The sequence below is a fragment of the Aquarana catesbeiana genome, linkage group LG10 (genome assembly GCF_042186555.1).
Source record: "Aquarana catesbeiana isolate 2022-GZ linkage group LG10, ASM4218655v1, whole genome shotgun sequence".
Taxonomy (NCBI): domain Eukaryota; kingdom Metazoa; phylum Chordata; class Amphibia; order Anura; family Ranidae; genus Aquarana; species Aquarana catesbeiana.
Window position 1 is genome coordinate 30066318 of NC_133333.1, and position 17122 is coordinate 30083439.

Consider the following 17122-nt stretch of genomic DNA (forward strand, 5'->3'; position numbering starts at 1 on the left):
AGCCTGCCTAGTCATCATATATCCGAGAAAAGAAAATGAAGGACCCATAGTGAAGCCCGTAATGATAGATAAAAAAACTTTTATTGTAGTAACTTACAGTTGAAGCTTAAAACAGCATGCATCAATGATAGGAACAAACGGCTGCAGCAATCAGCGTACGGATGTCAGCCTGCCTAGGCAGGCTAGGCAGGCTGACATCCATACGCTGATTGCTGCAGCCGTTTGTTCCTATCATTGATGCATGCTGTTTTAAGCTTCAACTGTAAGTTACTACAATAAAAGTTTTTTTATCTATCATTACAGGCTTCACTATGGGTCCTTCATTTTCTTTTCCGGATATATGATGACTACATGCCTGAATGCCTAATTCTGAAGTGACCATTGGGAGATGTTTATATGTGAAGGAAATCCCACGGATGTTGTGGTCTGATGAGGGGTTCCAGTGGGCTGGATTTGCTGGATGCTATTGAGAATTTATCATCTATGCCTAATCCTTAACACCTTCTGGTAAGCAGACTACATTACCACGTGGTGACGAGTGACTCTTTCTACATCTGCACAATATATTTGGTGATTGGATTCCTCCCACTCTTCAATTTCATTTTGAACTTTTCAGCGCCGCAATCATTTTTATGCATGTGACTTTTTGTTTGTTATCTATAAACTTTGCTGGCCGCTTGCTTTTTACAGCTCAGCACAAATTTTTACTTGTTTTTGCCACTTGTCATATGAAGCTTCAATAAAAGGATTTTTGGAAGTGCAGCCGTCCAGAATCATTTCCTTTTGTTACACGGCATGCGCGCTGGGCTAGCACCTGACTAGTGTGTGTGGGGATTAACCAGAGACTCACTCACCTGGAGCAGTTTTTCTTGTTTCATCAATGCATGCAGTGTCACCAGTGTGGGAAAGCAGAAGTGATAAGCTCTAAGCCACTGCCCTAGCCCCAAGGTACTAAGCCATTTAACAGGACTAAAGCACCCCACCCATTTATGTAACAGAGAAGAAGGAAGTCACTACAGTCCAAAACTAAGGTGAAAACTATGGCTTCCTCTATACCGAGTGAGTGATGTCACCCTAGGAATCACAATAAACCCATTTCCAGACTGACTGGTAATAAAGCCTAATAGAAAATATACTTTAGTACATATCCAAGGGTAGGAAAGACAATCTTCCAATATGTGAAATAAGGTATTACTTTCTATAAAATAGTGAGTTCAAAAGAGCACACTACTAAAGTACACAGATGACTAAAACCAGTGTGCAAATAAATACGTGCAACATGAAAGTGTAAAAAGTATGATAACTTAAAATTAATTAATCCACTAAAAATAAATGTGTATAACAAGTGCAAATCAGCACTCAGTGCAGCATCAATTCAGCCTTAATCGGTAAAGAACATTTTCTGAAAACAACACTCCACAAAAGTGTATTCCAAAATAAATAAATAAATAATGAAAATAATTAATACCTAAAAATTATTTGTGCAAAACAGCAATCAGTGCGGCATCAATTTAGCCTTGATACGTATACAGTAATGAAAATGGTACTGAAAAAAAATTATGTGTAAAGCAAGTGCAACACAGCAATCAGTGCAGCATCAATTAAGCCTTATTTCATTAATAAGTATAGAGCATTTTATGACATGCAACGCTCGACAAAGGTGTATTGCAAATAACTTGAATATTAAAATCCAAAAAAACAGTGAATATAGACAAAGTGTTCTCAAAAGATCCCATAGACAATCAAATCCCAATCGTGACAATTTCAATTAGAGAGATGTGCAAGAAAAGTTCCTCCAGGAGTGACCAGTGATGAATGGAAGGTGTGTAAAGATAATAGTCCCCCCAGCCTCTCACCTCACGGCTGAGCGATAGCAGCCCTGTAAGCGAAATACAGATGGTCAGAGCAGCTTCACAATCTCCTTGATGGCAGCTCCCCTAAGGGTCTCTAAACCTGAACCGTACTCTGCTCCCAGGTTGCTCCAGTTAATCAGCTCAATATGAAACAAAGAGGGAAGCACTCCATAGTGTAGTATATAAAATCATGAATTTATTTAAACGTTATCCACTTACATAAGAAAACAATGCCAAGAGCGAACACTACAACTGCTCACCGATCCCGGCCGTGATCGGGAAGCTGAATGCAGCCGAATGAAACCCGCCTCTCCTAATGCGTTGCGTGACTGTCACGTCACTTTTTCAAAGGGTATGGAGACAGGCATAAGGACATCACTCATATAGCAGGGAGTTAACTATAGTAACCTCTGCTCAGCGAGCGTCGGAATAAAAACCAATCATTCGTCTAAAGCAATTTACATACAAGGATACAATATAAATATATATAAGTTCAGTGTTATAATCAAAGAGTTAAAATCATTTTACGGGCATTAATCGATAAACTTGTTAAATAATTAATAAAATAATTAATAAAAAAATTAATAAAGTATATGAAAGCTCCCTCTAGTGGGCAGTAAAGCATTACAAGTGACAATATAACAATTTTAAATTAAGCTGCCATCTACTGGACAATATGATAATTCCAAATGCACAATAAAATAAGGCAGAAAGATAACAGTTGATAATGTAACACCAAATGGCAAAGAGGACCATAATATAGTTAAAATTAAAATTATTTTTGGATAGCTTATTAAAAAGTTGAAGAATATCCCATAAACATCACTACAATATTCCAAAATAGATTATGTATAATAAAAGACCTCCCAGGGCCAGTTTCCTAGGATATGAGAAAGGATAATTGTACGGAAGCAGATGACACCAAATCTGATATTCAATCAAATTACTAATAATTAATGTTAATTACTTCCATAACCAAAATTAAGAAGGGTATTTAAAAAACTAAAAAATCCAAGTTTAAAAATTCGAAATGAAGCAATTGAGATCAAATTCCACATTGTGTCCTAGTGGCGTCAAAGTACGGAGCTCATGGATCCAGCGAGATTCTGACTGGCTAAGTTTTATTACTTGTTATCCCCCCTCCAATGGGGTTTATATCTATCAATTCCCCATACTTTCAGCGAGGAGATGTGATATTGATCATAGTGTCTCGACAAACTATGTTTTGGATAGCCATTCTTTATATTTTGGGTATGTTCCCTAAGTCTCTTCCACAATTCCCTTTTAGTTCGTCCTACGTACTGGAATTGACATGGACATTCCAGAAGGTACACTACTCCCTCTGTTCGGCAAGATATAAATTCTTTTATCTGGTACTCTCTATTAGTACCTGTGGATTTAAAACTACATTTCTTCTTCTTTGTTTCATCTGTATGCCTGCATGTATAACATGTCTTGCAGGGATAAAAACCTTTCCCATAAAAGAAGGAAAACCTTCTCTGAGAGGGAGGGTCTAATACATTTTTTGCAACAAGATCCCTCAACGTTGGCGCTCTTCGATACGTAAATTTTGTTTTTTCTGGTAATATTGTTCCCAAATGTCGATCTGCTTTCACATGTGCATTTCAGCGGTCATAAGAAACTCTTAAAAAGCCAAATCTGACACATTCCATGCAAAACCTCAAAATTGGACTGGACAAAATTATTGGCACCTTCTAAAAAAAAAAAAAAAAAGAATTCCACGTTTGTGATGCTCTTGTAATTTGTAATTAAACTCACCTGTATCAATTAACAGGTGCTGACAATATAAAAAACACACTGGCAACCGTTCAAATGGTGAAAAATTGACTCAACCTTTCTGTTGTGTGTCTCTGTGTGCCACACAAAGAAATTATGTTTTGGAGTGCTTTGCTGCCTCAGGCACTGGATGTATTGACTGTGTGCATGGCATTATGAAATCTGAAGACCAACAAAGAATTCTGGGGTGTAATGTAGGGTTCAGTGTCACAAACTTGGGTCTCCGTCAGAGGTCATGGATCTTATAGCAGAACAATGACCCAAAGCACACGTCAAAAAGCACCCAGAAATGGACAAACCGCTGGAGAGTACTGAAATGGCCAGCAATGAGTTCAGGTCTAAATCCCATAGAACACCTGTGAAAAAATTTCAGAACAGCAGTTGGGAAAAGGAACCTTTCTAATCTGAGAGACCTGGAGCAGTTGGTGAATCAAAAATTCCAGCAGAGAGGGGTAAGAAACTCATTGATGGTTACAGGAAGCGATTGATTTTAGTTATTTTTTCCAAGGGGTGTGCTAACAAATATTACATTGAGGGTGCCAATAATTTTGTCCAGTTCATTTTTGGAACTTTCTAAACATTTGTAATTGCAACTATTTTCCTGTTGAAGTCCTGCGTTATCTGACAAAAATGCAGGGGTGCCAATATTTTTTGACCATGACTGTGTATATATACGCCTATTGACAAAGACAGAATGTTGAAATGCATCTAGGGGAGACCACACGGCTTGCTGCATTGGGGATTTGTTCTGAGTCTCTCCCGGGAACCACCACAAACGATCTGCTCCTCTTTGAGGTGGTGAGATTATCGGAACAGACATATTAGAAATTCAGAAAAGACTAAACTTCAATTCGGGTTTTCTTGTGCATCATCTTTGGAATAGGCTTCCTTCTGGGACAACAGCCATGCAGACCAATTTGATGCAGTGTGCGGCATATGGTCTGAGCACTGACAGGCTGACCCCCCCACCCCTTCAACCTCTGCAGCAATGATGGCAGCTCTCGTACGTCTATTTCCCAAAGACAACCTCTGGATTTTACGCTGAGCACGTGCACTCAACTTCTTTGTCCGACCATGGCGAGGCCTGTTCTGAGTGGAACCTGTCCTATTAAACCGCTGTATGGTCTTGGCCACCATGCTGCAGCTCAGTTTCAGGGTCTTGGCAATCTTCTTATAGCCTAGGCCATCTTTATGTAGAGCAACAATTCTTTATTTCAGGTCCCCAGAGAGTTCTTTACCATGAGGTGCCATGTTGAACTTCCAGTGACCAGTATAAGAAAGTGAGAGCGATAACACCAAATTTAACACACCTGCTCCCCATTCACACCTGAGACCTTGTAACACTAAAGAGTCACATGACACCGGGGAGGTCAAAATGGCTAATTGGGCCCAATTTGGACATTTTCACTTAGGGGTGTACTCAATTTTGCTACCAGTGGTTTAGAAATGAATGACTGTGTGTTGAGTTATTTTGAGGGGACAGCAAATGTACACTGTTATACAAGCTGTACACTTACTACTTTACATTGTAGCAAAGTGTCATTTCTTCAGTGTTGTCACATGAAAAGATATAATAAAATATTTACAAAAATGTGAGGGGTGTACTCACTTTTGTGAGATACTGTGTATACGTGTATATGTGTATATATATATATATATATATATATATATATATATATATATATATATATAACATTCTTTTTTTTAGCTTCTAAATGGTAACACTCATTGCTAGATCTTACATTTCATCTCTCTTTCTTCATTCTAGGGGTATACATGATTTGTGAACATTCCTATTTCAATTGTATTGATATCAATGTGATTATTCTCAAAATAATATGATTGTATACGGTCATCATTTTTTATTATCCAGTTATAAAAGAAAATATTTAGAGAAATAAATTGATCAAATGAATTTGGGTTTTAGAACAGTCAGCAATAAAGATTGTTGCATGTCCTTGTACTATATTTTCTCAATTTAATTTGTGTGAACGCCACCAATTTGTATCATGTAATTTCCATCAAAGGATGTGAAGATAAAACATCAATGATAAGATTATGAATGATTTTTAACAGAACAAACTCAGATGATAATTTTATTCTTTCTTGTGGCATTGGCATTCTAACCTTTGAGAACATCAACATGAACATTTCTTTCTTGGAAAATAAGACTTCGGACTACAAGACTTCAGACAGGTATTTCTTTCTGATTGAAAATAATTGGTAAATGGAACGTGCATAGATGTTGTGTGACTAAGATCCATTTTTAGCAAGGCCCTAGGTGGACAGACCTTAGATCAATTTTGATGAACAGTCAGAAATCTACAGGTTTTTATTGTAAGTGTTGTACACGTTTATGTATCTTTTTTTCTTTTTTAGACACCTGTACAGATAAAGTATCAGTGTATTACTAAATGCATAAAAGAATTGCATTCAAGTGCTTATTGTAAAGATCTGTGCAAACTCTTGGCGCTATACAGAATAAATCCTGAATAATAATATAAATATTATTATTAATAATAAAAATAATAATAATACTTAAGGACTTATTTAATAAATTCTATACTGCCTTCTGGAGCCAACACACCACATCATTCTGTGTGAGGATTTTTTGCTATACAGCGGCTTGCCTTTATTACCCTGTCTCCTATGGGAATACTGTCATCATATAAATGAAACTCTTGGACTGTCCACATCTGAGATTCCATAATTGTATATACATAGCAGGAACTCCAATTATATAACACATAAGGAGCTGACACTTAATCTATCATTGAATTAAGGTACATGTGTGTCTCACTTTCCTCCCACTCAGCAGATGTGATCTCTCGTAGGCTCAATTTGGGGCCCAGTGTGTCAGCTTGTTGGGCGACTGTTCTGAAACCCACCTGCTTATGTGTTTTTTAGTATATACTCTGGTTACCTGTAACCTCTCCAATAAATATAGTCTTATCCCCCTGAGGAAGATTTGAACTAGCATAAATCGAAACGCGTTTGGTTTTTTTGAGCAGTATATCAAGTTTGAAAACATTTTCATGTATATAATGTTGTTTATCTATGCCATTAGGACATCCTGTGTAGTATAGAGGGTACATATACCAGAGGTCATGTTTTTATATTTACACTTTCTTTTTGAAACTTTATGTAAATTTGTATCGATCAAATATATTTTTTAGATATTCAATTGACTTATTTTGTATTTTTTTGCTGCCTAAAAGCCCCTGTGGGTTTTCTGTCTCTGTTTTTGGTTTTGTTACATAATTTGGGGTGAGCAGCACTTTGTTCCCCCATATGGATGGGCTTCTCTATCTATTGAAAACTTTGCACCATTTTATTGCATTCAAGTGCTTATTGTAAAGAGCTGTGAAAACTGTTGGCTCTATACAGTATGAATTCTGAATAATAATATAATTATTAATAATAATGATAATAATAATAATACTTAATGATGTACTTAATACATTCTACACTGCCTGATTATTGGAAATAATACTATCCCTCCCTTCCAAACTGAGACAAATTGAGCAACTTGGGTGTCTAAGTGTATCTTGAAGAATGGATGCTGCTTTGAAGGCAAAGGGTGGTTACACCAATTGTTGGTTTGATTTGCATTTCTCTTCTGTTCATTTACTTTCTAGTTTGTTAATTGATAAAAATATACAACTAACGCTTCTATTTCTGAAAGTATTCTTAGTTTACAGAATTTTTTCACACCCCCCTAAGACTCTTGCGCAGTACTCTCTTTCTCTCTCTTTCTCTCTCTATTTATATGTATATATATATATATATATATATATATATATATATATATACACACACACACACACACACACACACACACACACATATATATATATATATATATATATATATATATATATATATATTTTTTTTTTTAAAAACTTCATACATTGATCAGCCATAACATTATGACCACCCACCTAATATTGATTATGGCTCCCTTTTGCTAAAACAGCCCTGACCCATTGAGACATGCATACCAAAGTAACATCCACATAAATGGAGGACCCAAGGTTTCCCAGCACAACATTGCCCAAAGCATCACAATGCCTCTGCCAACTTGCCTTCTTATACCGCATCCTGGTGCCATCTCTTCCTCAGGTAAGTGAAGCACACGCACCCGGCCATCCACATGATGAAACCCAGTAGAACTAGCACTACAACATATCCAAAGCTGGGGTTCCTAGCACTAAGTGGCCCCGAGATACGGGGCCCCAAATTCAGTTTGGAAAATGTCATTCTCTGCTGCAGAAAAGTGCTTGACATTTTCTGAATCGACTTTGGGGCCCTGTATCTCGGGGCCACTTGGTGGTAGATACCCCTTTGGATATGTTGTAGTGATAGTTCCACTGGGTTTGTACGTCGAATTTGGGATTCCTGGCACCAAGTGGCCCTGAGATACGGGGCCCCAAAGTCGGTCAACTGTGTCCATCTGCAGCAATGTCATTTCAAGACCCTTTGGGTCCAGAGACGCCACATTTTGGCTGCAGCTAGCGGGCATCTAGGAGCCCTTAACTACCGAGTTTGAAGTTCGGGGGGCCTATGGCTGCAAATGGGCACAGTGAGGCTGCAAATGGGCACAGTGAGGCTGCAAATGGGCACAGTGAGGCTGCAAATGGGCATTGTTGACCCTCTTTTCCACTTACAGTAGCTGCGCATTTCTCACCCTAGGCTTATACTCGAGTCAATGAGTTTTCCCAGTTTTTTGTGGTAAAATTAGGTGCCTCGGCTTATATTTGGGTAGGCTTATACTCGAGTATATACGGTACTAATTACAATCCACAACTGCCTGTTTATCAAACTCCCTCTAATCAGTGTGTCCACATATCAGGGTGGTGATGTCACCATACAATTGATGCGTTTCATCAGATGGACCTGGCAGTTCTCAATTTGTTATCTTTCATTTAATTTCCAGTAATGATAAAGTAATTCAGTCTAAGATTGTATACTGTATTTAACAGAAAAAGCTTACAGTACATTCAAATTATTTCTCTTCCCTGTGGTTTCAGTGTTCCCTACTTTAGGAACTTCAACATGACCACGTCTTCCTCAAAAGATGAAACCTCCGATGAGACTTTTGACTATACACTCAGGTATTTATTTCTCATACAAATTTGTTTATAATTTTAACATGAATAGATACACAGGATCATTTAACCATTTGCCAACCAGCTGCCGCAGTTGTACTGCGGCAGAATGGCACGGGCAGGCGAATCGCCGTTATGTTAAGTCACTCCCTCTAGTGGCCACTAGGGGCGCAGGCGCCGCTGGAGGCGCACGTGCCCTCAGCTCTCCCCCGGAGCCGATGCGAGTGCCGCCGGACTCCCGCGATCGCTCGTAACACGGCGAGAACAGGGATACAAAGTATGAACAGTTCAAAGTATGAACAGTTCAAAGTATGAACAGCGATCTGTCATCTCCCCTAGTCAGTCCCCTCCCCCCTTCAGTTAGAACACACACTAGGGAACACATTAACCCCTTGATCGCCCCCTAGTGTTAACCCCTTCACTGCCAGTGACATTTTTACAGTAAACAATGCATTTTTATAGCACTGATCACTGTATTAATGCCAATGGTCCCAAAAATGTGTCAAAATTCTCCAATGTGTCCGCCGCCATGATGTCGCAGTCACGATAAAATCACAGATTACTGGTAAAAAAAAAAATTATAATAAAAATGCTATAAATCTATCTCCTATTTTCAACTTATGCGCAAACCAATATACGCTTATTGCAATTTTTATTACCAAAAATATGTAGAAGAATACATATTGGCCTAAACTGAGAAAAAATTTGCTTTTTTTAAAAAAAAAATAGGGATATTAATTATAGCAAAAAGTACAAAATATTGAGTTTTTTTTTTAAATTGTCGCTCTTTTTTTGTTTATAGCGCAAAAAATAAAAACCGCAGAGGCGATCAAATACCACCAAAAGAAAGCTCTATTTGTGGGAAAAAGGACGTCAAATTTGTTCGGGTACAACGTCGCAAGACCGCGCAATTGTCAGTTAAAGCGACGCAGTGCTGGATCGCAAAAAGTGCTCTGGTCAGGAAGGGGTTAAAATCTTCCGGGGCTGAAGCGGTTAAACATAAGATTTTTATTTGTAAATCTTTAACGTGTGACTAAACCCAGTATTATGAAAATAGTTCATCCGCCCATCCCCCCCCCCTCCAGTGCCCACAGCTTATAAATCTTCTTTTTACATTAAAATATTGCCACTATATATACCTTTTTGGATGATCTGTATACCACGATTACATGATAAATTGCAGAGTTTCTTCAGTGCTGAGAGTTCGGGTAGAAGGTGATTTACACTACAGCCGGTATACACGCCCACATGTGTGATGCCAATATCATGTGACCTGGCTAGCTCTGAGAACAAGTAACTGTTTTCTCCAGCATAAAAGACACAACTGAGCATGTGTAGGATGAGGTTGGCTACCTTGCTTGTTCTTTCCAAGGTAGACAATGCAGGAGGGGAGGATCTGTGCATACATGATAAAACAGCAATGCAGAGGATTAACCCCTAAATAGTGTTGAGCTTCGAGTTTGAGTCAAACTCATGTTCGACTTGAACATTGGCTGTTCGCAAGTTCGCCGAACAGCGAACAATTTGGGGTGTTTGCGGCATAATTCGAAAGCCGCGGAACACCCTTTAAAAGTCTATGGGAGAAATCAAAAGTGCTAATTTTAAAGGCTTATATTCATGGTATTGTCATAAAAAGTTTTGGGGACCTGGGTACTGCCCTAGGGGACATGGATCAATGCATTTTTTTTTTTTAAAACAGACTTTTTTCAGGAGCAGTGATTTTAATAATGCTTAAAGTGAAACAATAAAAGTGTAATATTCCTTCAAATTTCGTACCTGGGGGGTGTCTATAGTATGCCTGTAAAAGTTCATTGAAAAAAACGGCATGGGATTTCCCCACAGGGGAACCCCAAACCAAAATTTAAAAAAAGATGGCGTGGGGGTCCCCCTAAATTCCATACCAGGCCCTTCAGGTCTGGTATGGATATTAAGGGGAACCCCGCGCCAAAATTTTTTTTTTTAAAAAGGCGTGGGGGTCCCCCTCAAAATCCATACCAGACCATCTGGTATGGATTTTAGGGGAAGCCCGTGCCAAAATTTAAAAAAAATGGCGTGGGGTCCCCCCAAAAATCCATACCAGACCCTTATCTGAGCATGCAACCTGGCAGGCCGCAGGAAATGAGGGGGAACAAGAGAGCGGCCCCCCCTCCTGAACCATACCAGGCCACATGCCCTCAACATTGGGAGGGTACTTTGGGGTCCCCCCCAAAGCACCTTGTCCCCATGTTGATGGGGAGAAGGGCCTCATCCCCACAACCCTTGCCCGGTGGTTGTGGGGGTCTGCGGGTGGGCGTCTCTTATCAGAATCTGGAAGCCCCCTTTAACAAGGGGACCCCCAGATCCCAGCCCCCCTGTGTGAATTGGTAAGGGGGTACCCCTACTATTTCACAAAAAAAGTGTCAAAAATGTTAAAAATTACAAAAGACAGTTTTTGACAATTGCTTTATTTAAATGCTTCTTCTTTCCATCTTCTTTCTTCTTTCTTCTATCTTCCTTTGGTTTCTTCCTCCATCTTCTTCTTCCTCCGATCCTCTGCCTATTGCTCCGGTGTTCTCGTCCGGCATCTTCCTCCGTGGCGTCTTCTTCTCTTCTTTGTTCTGGGGCCGCTCCGCATCCATGATAGGAGGCTCCCGCTGTGTGACGCTTCTCGTCTTCTGACGGTTCTTAAATAATGGAGGGCATGGCCACATGGTGACCCCGCCCCCTCTGACGCATGGGAACTTGACGGGGACTTCCTTGAGGCTTTCCCCGTGATGTCAGAGGGGGCGGGGACATGTTTTTTGTTTTTTATTTTATTAATAAATTTGCAAAGATTTCAAACAAACTTCTTTCATGTTGTAATTATGGGGTATTGTTTGTAGAATTTTAAAGGAAAATAATGAATTTAATCCATTTTGGAATACGGCTGTAACATAACAAAATGTGGAAAAAGTGAAGCGCTGTGAATACTTTCCGGATGCACTGTATATTTAATCACTATGCTGAAGAGGTTTGTAATGTTTCTTTAAAAAGTAGCCACTCTGTTCTTTCTCGTTTCATTAATGATGTTACACTTATGTTGTGTACTTAGCCAAGATTTTCCTTTTATTTTTGTATCTCTTTTTGTTTTCTTTTACGAGGTCTATTTGACTTGTGTTACTGTATATATGAAAATGCTCAAAAAATTTTAGTCTCTCTGCAGTGGTCTAACATTAGCAGTGAGCATGAGCTGTAGATCTGGCTCAGCAGGGGGTGTATTGAACCCCTACAGCAGTGGTTCTCAACCTGGTGGTCGGGACCCCCTCGGGGGTCAAATGACAATTTGCCAGGGGTCACCGAATCCTGGGCTGTTCCTGAAGCCCACACCGCTCTCCCAGCCTTCTCGCGGCCACCCAGCAGGGCTGTCCCTGGAGCCTGTGGCCGCCCAGCTGGGCTGTTCCTGGAGGCTGCCCATTCAGCCTCTTCGCAGCCGCCCATTCAGTTCACGGCATGGCTGGGGGCAGAGACTAGAGATCAGCTGACTGGTGAGGAATGTGAAGTGGGAGGGGCTGGAGGAGACCCTATCTCCTAAATTTCGGCATAGGTGTCACTGCTGTGAGACACCACAGAGCTGGAGACACAGTGAATAACACTACCTGTGTTTAATGTTGCCATTAAAAGTCCCCACTACAGTTCTCAGATCAGCAGATGACCTTGATCAAAAGCACCTAAGTTGGCTGATCAGAGCTCCCCCCAGCACTGCCACTGATCCCACCCCCACCAGCACTGCCACTCATCCCATCCCCCCCACCAAGGAGTAAGAGAAGGAATACAAATAGAGAATACATGGAAGGGAGAGGAAAAGATGGGGGGGGGGAACAAAGAAAAAGGGAGAGAAAGAATAAGAGAAAGAACAAAAACGGCTAGAGAGAGGGATGAAGAAAAAAACAAGACAATAGGATAGAGAGAGATAAAAGGGAAAGGAAGGAGAATAAAGAGAGAGTAGTACATCCTAAAATGTACCATAAGGGGTTTTAATACTGTATGAGTGGAAGGGACTCAGGGAGCTCTAAATGTCCGTGGGTTAGGGGTGCAAATTACTTGTCTTCCCTTGGGTGCTGACAACGCACGCTATGAAAATTTTACTGTTAGGGGTCCCTTCAACTTGGGAAATTTTATCAAGGGGGTCACGGCCCTAGAGGGTTGAGAACCTCTGCCCTACAGGGAGACTTTCGCTTCCACACAGAGAGCAAGGGTCCATCTCTGCAGCATGCTGTCAGGGGACAGGTTTTTTTAATCAGGTTGTGGCTTCTTTCTAAACTAAACAAACTGTAAATGTTTGAATTCTTTTTTGTCTTTTAGACATGGAATATATGTAGCAGATCAAACTGAAAGCTTATTCGGACTTTAATTTGACTTGTGAGGTTGTAGGAGTGCAATTTTTAGATATTATTCATATTGATATTCTATAGGACGTTAATATTTTTTGTTGTTTTTTTTTTTTTTTAGCGATTATTCTAATCTGAACGACTCTGATACAGATGAAGATATTTTTTACATTGATACAGATAGCATTATAAAAATGTCTATCGCATGGTACAGTGTGATCTTAGTCTTGGGTTTAGTAGGAAACAGTTTAGTCATTTGGATTGCTGGATTTAGGATGAAGACCGTAAGTTCAGTTTGGTTCCTCCACTTGGCCATTGCTGATTTTATTAAGTGTATTTCTCTTCCTCTGCGGATCTCAGAGTGGGCTTTGTATTTTCATATTTCTTACGATCATCATCTCTGTACAATCGGCATAACTCTACTATACATAAATATGTCTACTAGTATCTACTTCATGTCCATCATTGGCATTGACCGATGTGTTTCCATTTTGTGGCCAATCTGGACCAAAATACACAGAACACCCAGGAAAGCACGTATCATTTCTATATTAACTTGGGTTTTGAGCCTGCTTACCAGCATCCCCTATATTCTATTCAACCATATCTATGAAGAAATCACGGAATGTTTTCCTAAAGGCTGGTACTATGATAACGAAGATAAGATAAAGACAAGAAAGACAATGTTCATCTTAAAAAATATATGCATGTTTGCCTTCCCTTTCACAATTATTTTGATATCATATACCCTGGTTTGTTTTAAGGTTAGAAAAGTTCGAAAACCAAATAAATCTCGACGTCCTTTTAGACTCATCATAGCTGTCATAATGTGCTTCTTCATCTGCTGGTTTCCATATAATACCTGGCCTTTCATAACTCTCAGTGGAAATTACTGGAGCCTTGATAGACTCATTTCTGAAATTACTATCTGCTTGGCTTACTTCAGCAGCTGCATCAACCCCATTATCTATGTCTTCCTCTGCCATGATTTTAAGAAGAAATTCATCAAGTCCTTGCCAGCCACACTGAACAAAGCTTTCAATGAAGATTCTGAATTGGGCTGCAGAGATGGGGCCACCACACATACCAATGCAAATCTGCAAACTTCATCGCTTTAACTATATCTATGCTAATCTTGGTGTGCTATTTTCTTTACCACGACTGTAAATTATATCATGATGGCTAGCTTTGTATAATAGCACAATAAAGTGTATGTCTGGACAAATATAAAACAAAACAAAAATCTCTGCAATACAAGCTCAAGTACCTATACTTTGTTTCCTTTAAAGAAGAAGTATGGCCAAAGCTTTTTTTGTCTATACTTCTCCTGTGATTAACAGAAGTGCATTTAGTTCTGAACTCTTGTGACCCTTTCTCAGTTTCAAGCACCCAGTCAAAGTTTGGGAAAGATACCGGCTTTACAGTCTGGATCGATCCAGATGCCTGGACCAGCAACTGACTCAGCTCCTCAAGGAGCTGCTGAGAACCTGAGCCAGCCCCTTCCACCCCCTCCATATCTCAGCTCTCCAATGAGCGCTGTAGGGGCAGAGCAGAAAGCTGGAGACAGTCACCATCTCTCTGCAGGCTGAGCTCCAAGAATTGTGCGATCAGCAGTGTTTGATCGCTCAGTTCTCACTTTTAAATGAGAAGTCCAGCCTGAGCTAGTTTGGCTGGGCTTCTCCTATGGGTCACAGGAGTGCAATTCGTTTTGCACTCCTGTGATCCATTTTCAGCAGAGAGGTGAGAGCTGAAGTCTGCTCTCTGCTGATGTCACAGGAATCAGTCCAGGCACCGCGTCATCACAACAATAAAGTCTGGATCCGCCAGGTGCCTGGACCAATACCTGTCTCAGCCTCTCAGCAACCCACTGAGACCCTGAGATGGCCGCTCCCCACCCCTCCACAGCTCAGCGCTCCAGTGAGCGCAGGGGGGCAGAGCGGAGAGCTGCTGATTGGCGGTGTTGGATCGTTCGGTTCTCAGTGCAGAAGCAACAGGGGACAGATACAGCATTGGAGCGATGCTGCATTCACCTAGGTAAGTATGAAACTGCAAAATAAAACAAAAAACATACTTCTCTTTTAAAGGTGGTGGACAGCTGCAGCTGGGATCAGTGCTGCAGCCCTCCAGGTGCATATGAATTTTTTTTTTTTTTCCGAACTTTTCTTTTAAAACATTGGAAGTACAGAAAGTGTGTTAATCCTGAAAAAAAAATATTTTCCTGTTTTAGCTGTCAATTCTGCATCTACTGCACTGAAATCTCATCTCATTTCCATAACATAAGGAGGAGGTCTTTTGTAGTCTAGAAGTAGGGAACTCAAGGCAGACAACACTTGTCATATACTTATATGAGGAACTCGAGATGATGAGGGAGGGCTCTTGTCAGGGGCAACTTACAGGGGTCACAGGAGTCCTGATTGGGGGGAGAAGGGAGGGGGAAATCAACAGCACTGCAGGGGGTAAGGGAGGGGACCAGAGTATCACACAGGGACCCAATCACAGCAGGAGGTGGATAGGAGAGGCGGCATGTAGAGGAACCAATCCCCTCCATTTTCTTCCGGCAGCCTTTCAGCAGCTGCAGGGGGAAACTAGAGGGGATTTTTTCGTTTTGGCGCCACCCCTCCACCCCTCCCATCCACCTCCTGCTGTCATTAGGCCCCTGTGTGATCCTCTGCCCCCCTTCATCCTGCACGGTTGGGTCTCCCCCTCCCTTCTCCCGCCGGCTGCTACGGGGGAACTGTCAGGAAGGAGAGTGTTGAAGGAGCCAGTTAATGTGATATTTACTGGCCCCTTCCTTGTCTTAATGAATAGAGCAGTGATCCATACCAATCACTGACTTTATTCATTCATAACTGTGGCATAGTATACTGAGTTTAGTGCTTCAGTTTGCAAATGAACGGGAAGCTCTGTTCAGAGGTATTCCTATCCATTTATTTTGTGCAGCTGAGGCTGCAGAGGAGATTGGGAGCTGTGTCCTTAAAATATGCATTTATTATTATTAGTAAGCAATTATTTGTTTTTTTGTTAGGATCTGTAAAGCATTGCACCCACAAAAAGCAGATCATGGGTGTAATACCACGGTCCTGCAGACTGTCTGTGCATCTATCTTCCTGTACCTCCTGTACCCAGTTTTTTTTCCTCCTATTAGACATGGTTGTTTTCAGTTATTTTCTAATAACCGAAATAATAGGATGTATTGTATATACTTATGTTTCATGTATGTTTTTTTATTAATATATTGTTTGTGCTGTTTATTAATATTTAGATTTGTTGATATTGAATCGTGGATCCTGAGGAAGCCCCTCATTTGGGTGAAACGCATCAATCCAGACATACCCGATCCATATGTACTTAAACACGCTTTGACTGCATGAAATGGTCATAATACATGTTGATTGTACCTTCTAATATGTTTTGATGCATATGTTCTATTGACTTTTGTATAAATAAAATGTGTGTTTTTATAACAGATTGTACTGATGTGGTACCTTTGTGGCACTTAAAAATCCCCTTTTCACATCACCTCCTCCTAGTGAGGTGATGTGTGGACTTACCTTCTATTGACTGCGTGGAGAGCTCAACAGCACTCTGGTAGTTCATTGAGAACCACAAGCCGACAGCTGCAAAGGCTATCAGAACTTGTAGTTTCCCATTCACAGACTACCGTCAAAAAAAAAAACTCAGGCGGTGCTGGGGCGATGCATTTCTAATATGTTAAATGTTACACCCTGAATATGGGTATAACATGTAACACGTTAGAAAAGGTGAACATATCCTTTAACAACATTTAGTTACAAAACATGTGTGGAAAGTAAACATATCTAAACTTGGAAGTTTCAGATGCCAGCAGCGCTCATAGCTTCGCTTGACAGCAAAGAATGCCTAAGCCTACTTCTGACATTTGTTGCTTACAAGTTAAAATCCGTATTTTTTGCTAAAAAATTACTTAGAACCCCCAAACATTTTATATATATATATATATATATATATATATATATATATATATATATAATATCAGAGA

General features: G+C 40.2%; 1 protein-coding gene across 2 annotated transcripts; it reads left to right on the top strand.

Moving 5' to 3' along the window:
• The first annotated feature begins 5702 nt into the window (after positions 1-5702).
• Positions 5703-16570, top strand: LOC141110518 (formyl peptide receptor-related sequence 3-like). Of its 2 annotated transcripts, XM_073601901.1 has the most exons (4): positions 5703-5846; positions 8681-8764; positions 13226-14242; positions 16367-16570. In XM_073601901.1, exons 1-3 carry the CDS (start codon positions 5713-5715, stop codon positions 14220-14222), a joined length of 1215 nt encoding a protein of 404 aa, XP_073458002.1. In that variant the 5' UTR covers positions 5703-5712; the 3' UTR covers positions 14223-14242; positions 16367-16570. The 2 variants fall into 2 exon arrangements, with proteins under 2 accessions (XP_073458002.1, XP_073458001.1); XM_073601900.1 differs by having other exon boundaries at positions 13226-16570.
• The last annotated feature ends 552 nt before the right edge of the window (positions 16571-17122 follow it).

Excerpts from the sequence above, each read along its gene's own strand:
- LOC141110518 (XM_073601900.1), top strand. The coding sequence starts at position 5,713 with ATGATTTTTAACAGAACAAACTCAGATGATAATTTTATTCTTTCTTGT. Across the intron at positions 5,847-8,680 it reads GACTACAAGACTTCAGACAG|TGTTCCCTACTTTAGGAACT; the intron begins GTATTTCTTTCT and ends CTGTGGTTTCAG. Across the intron at positions 8,765-13,225 it reads ACTTTTGACTATACACTCAG|CGATTATTCTAATCTGAACG; the intron begins GTATTTATTTCT and ends TTTTTTTTTTAG.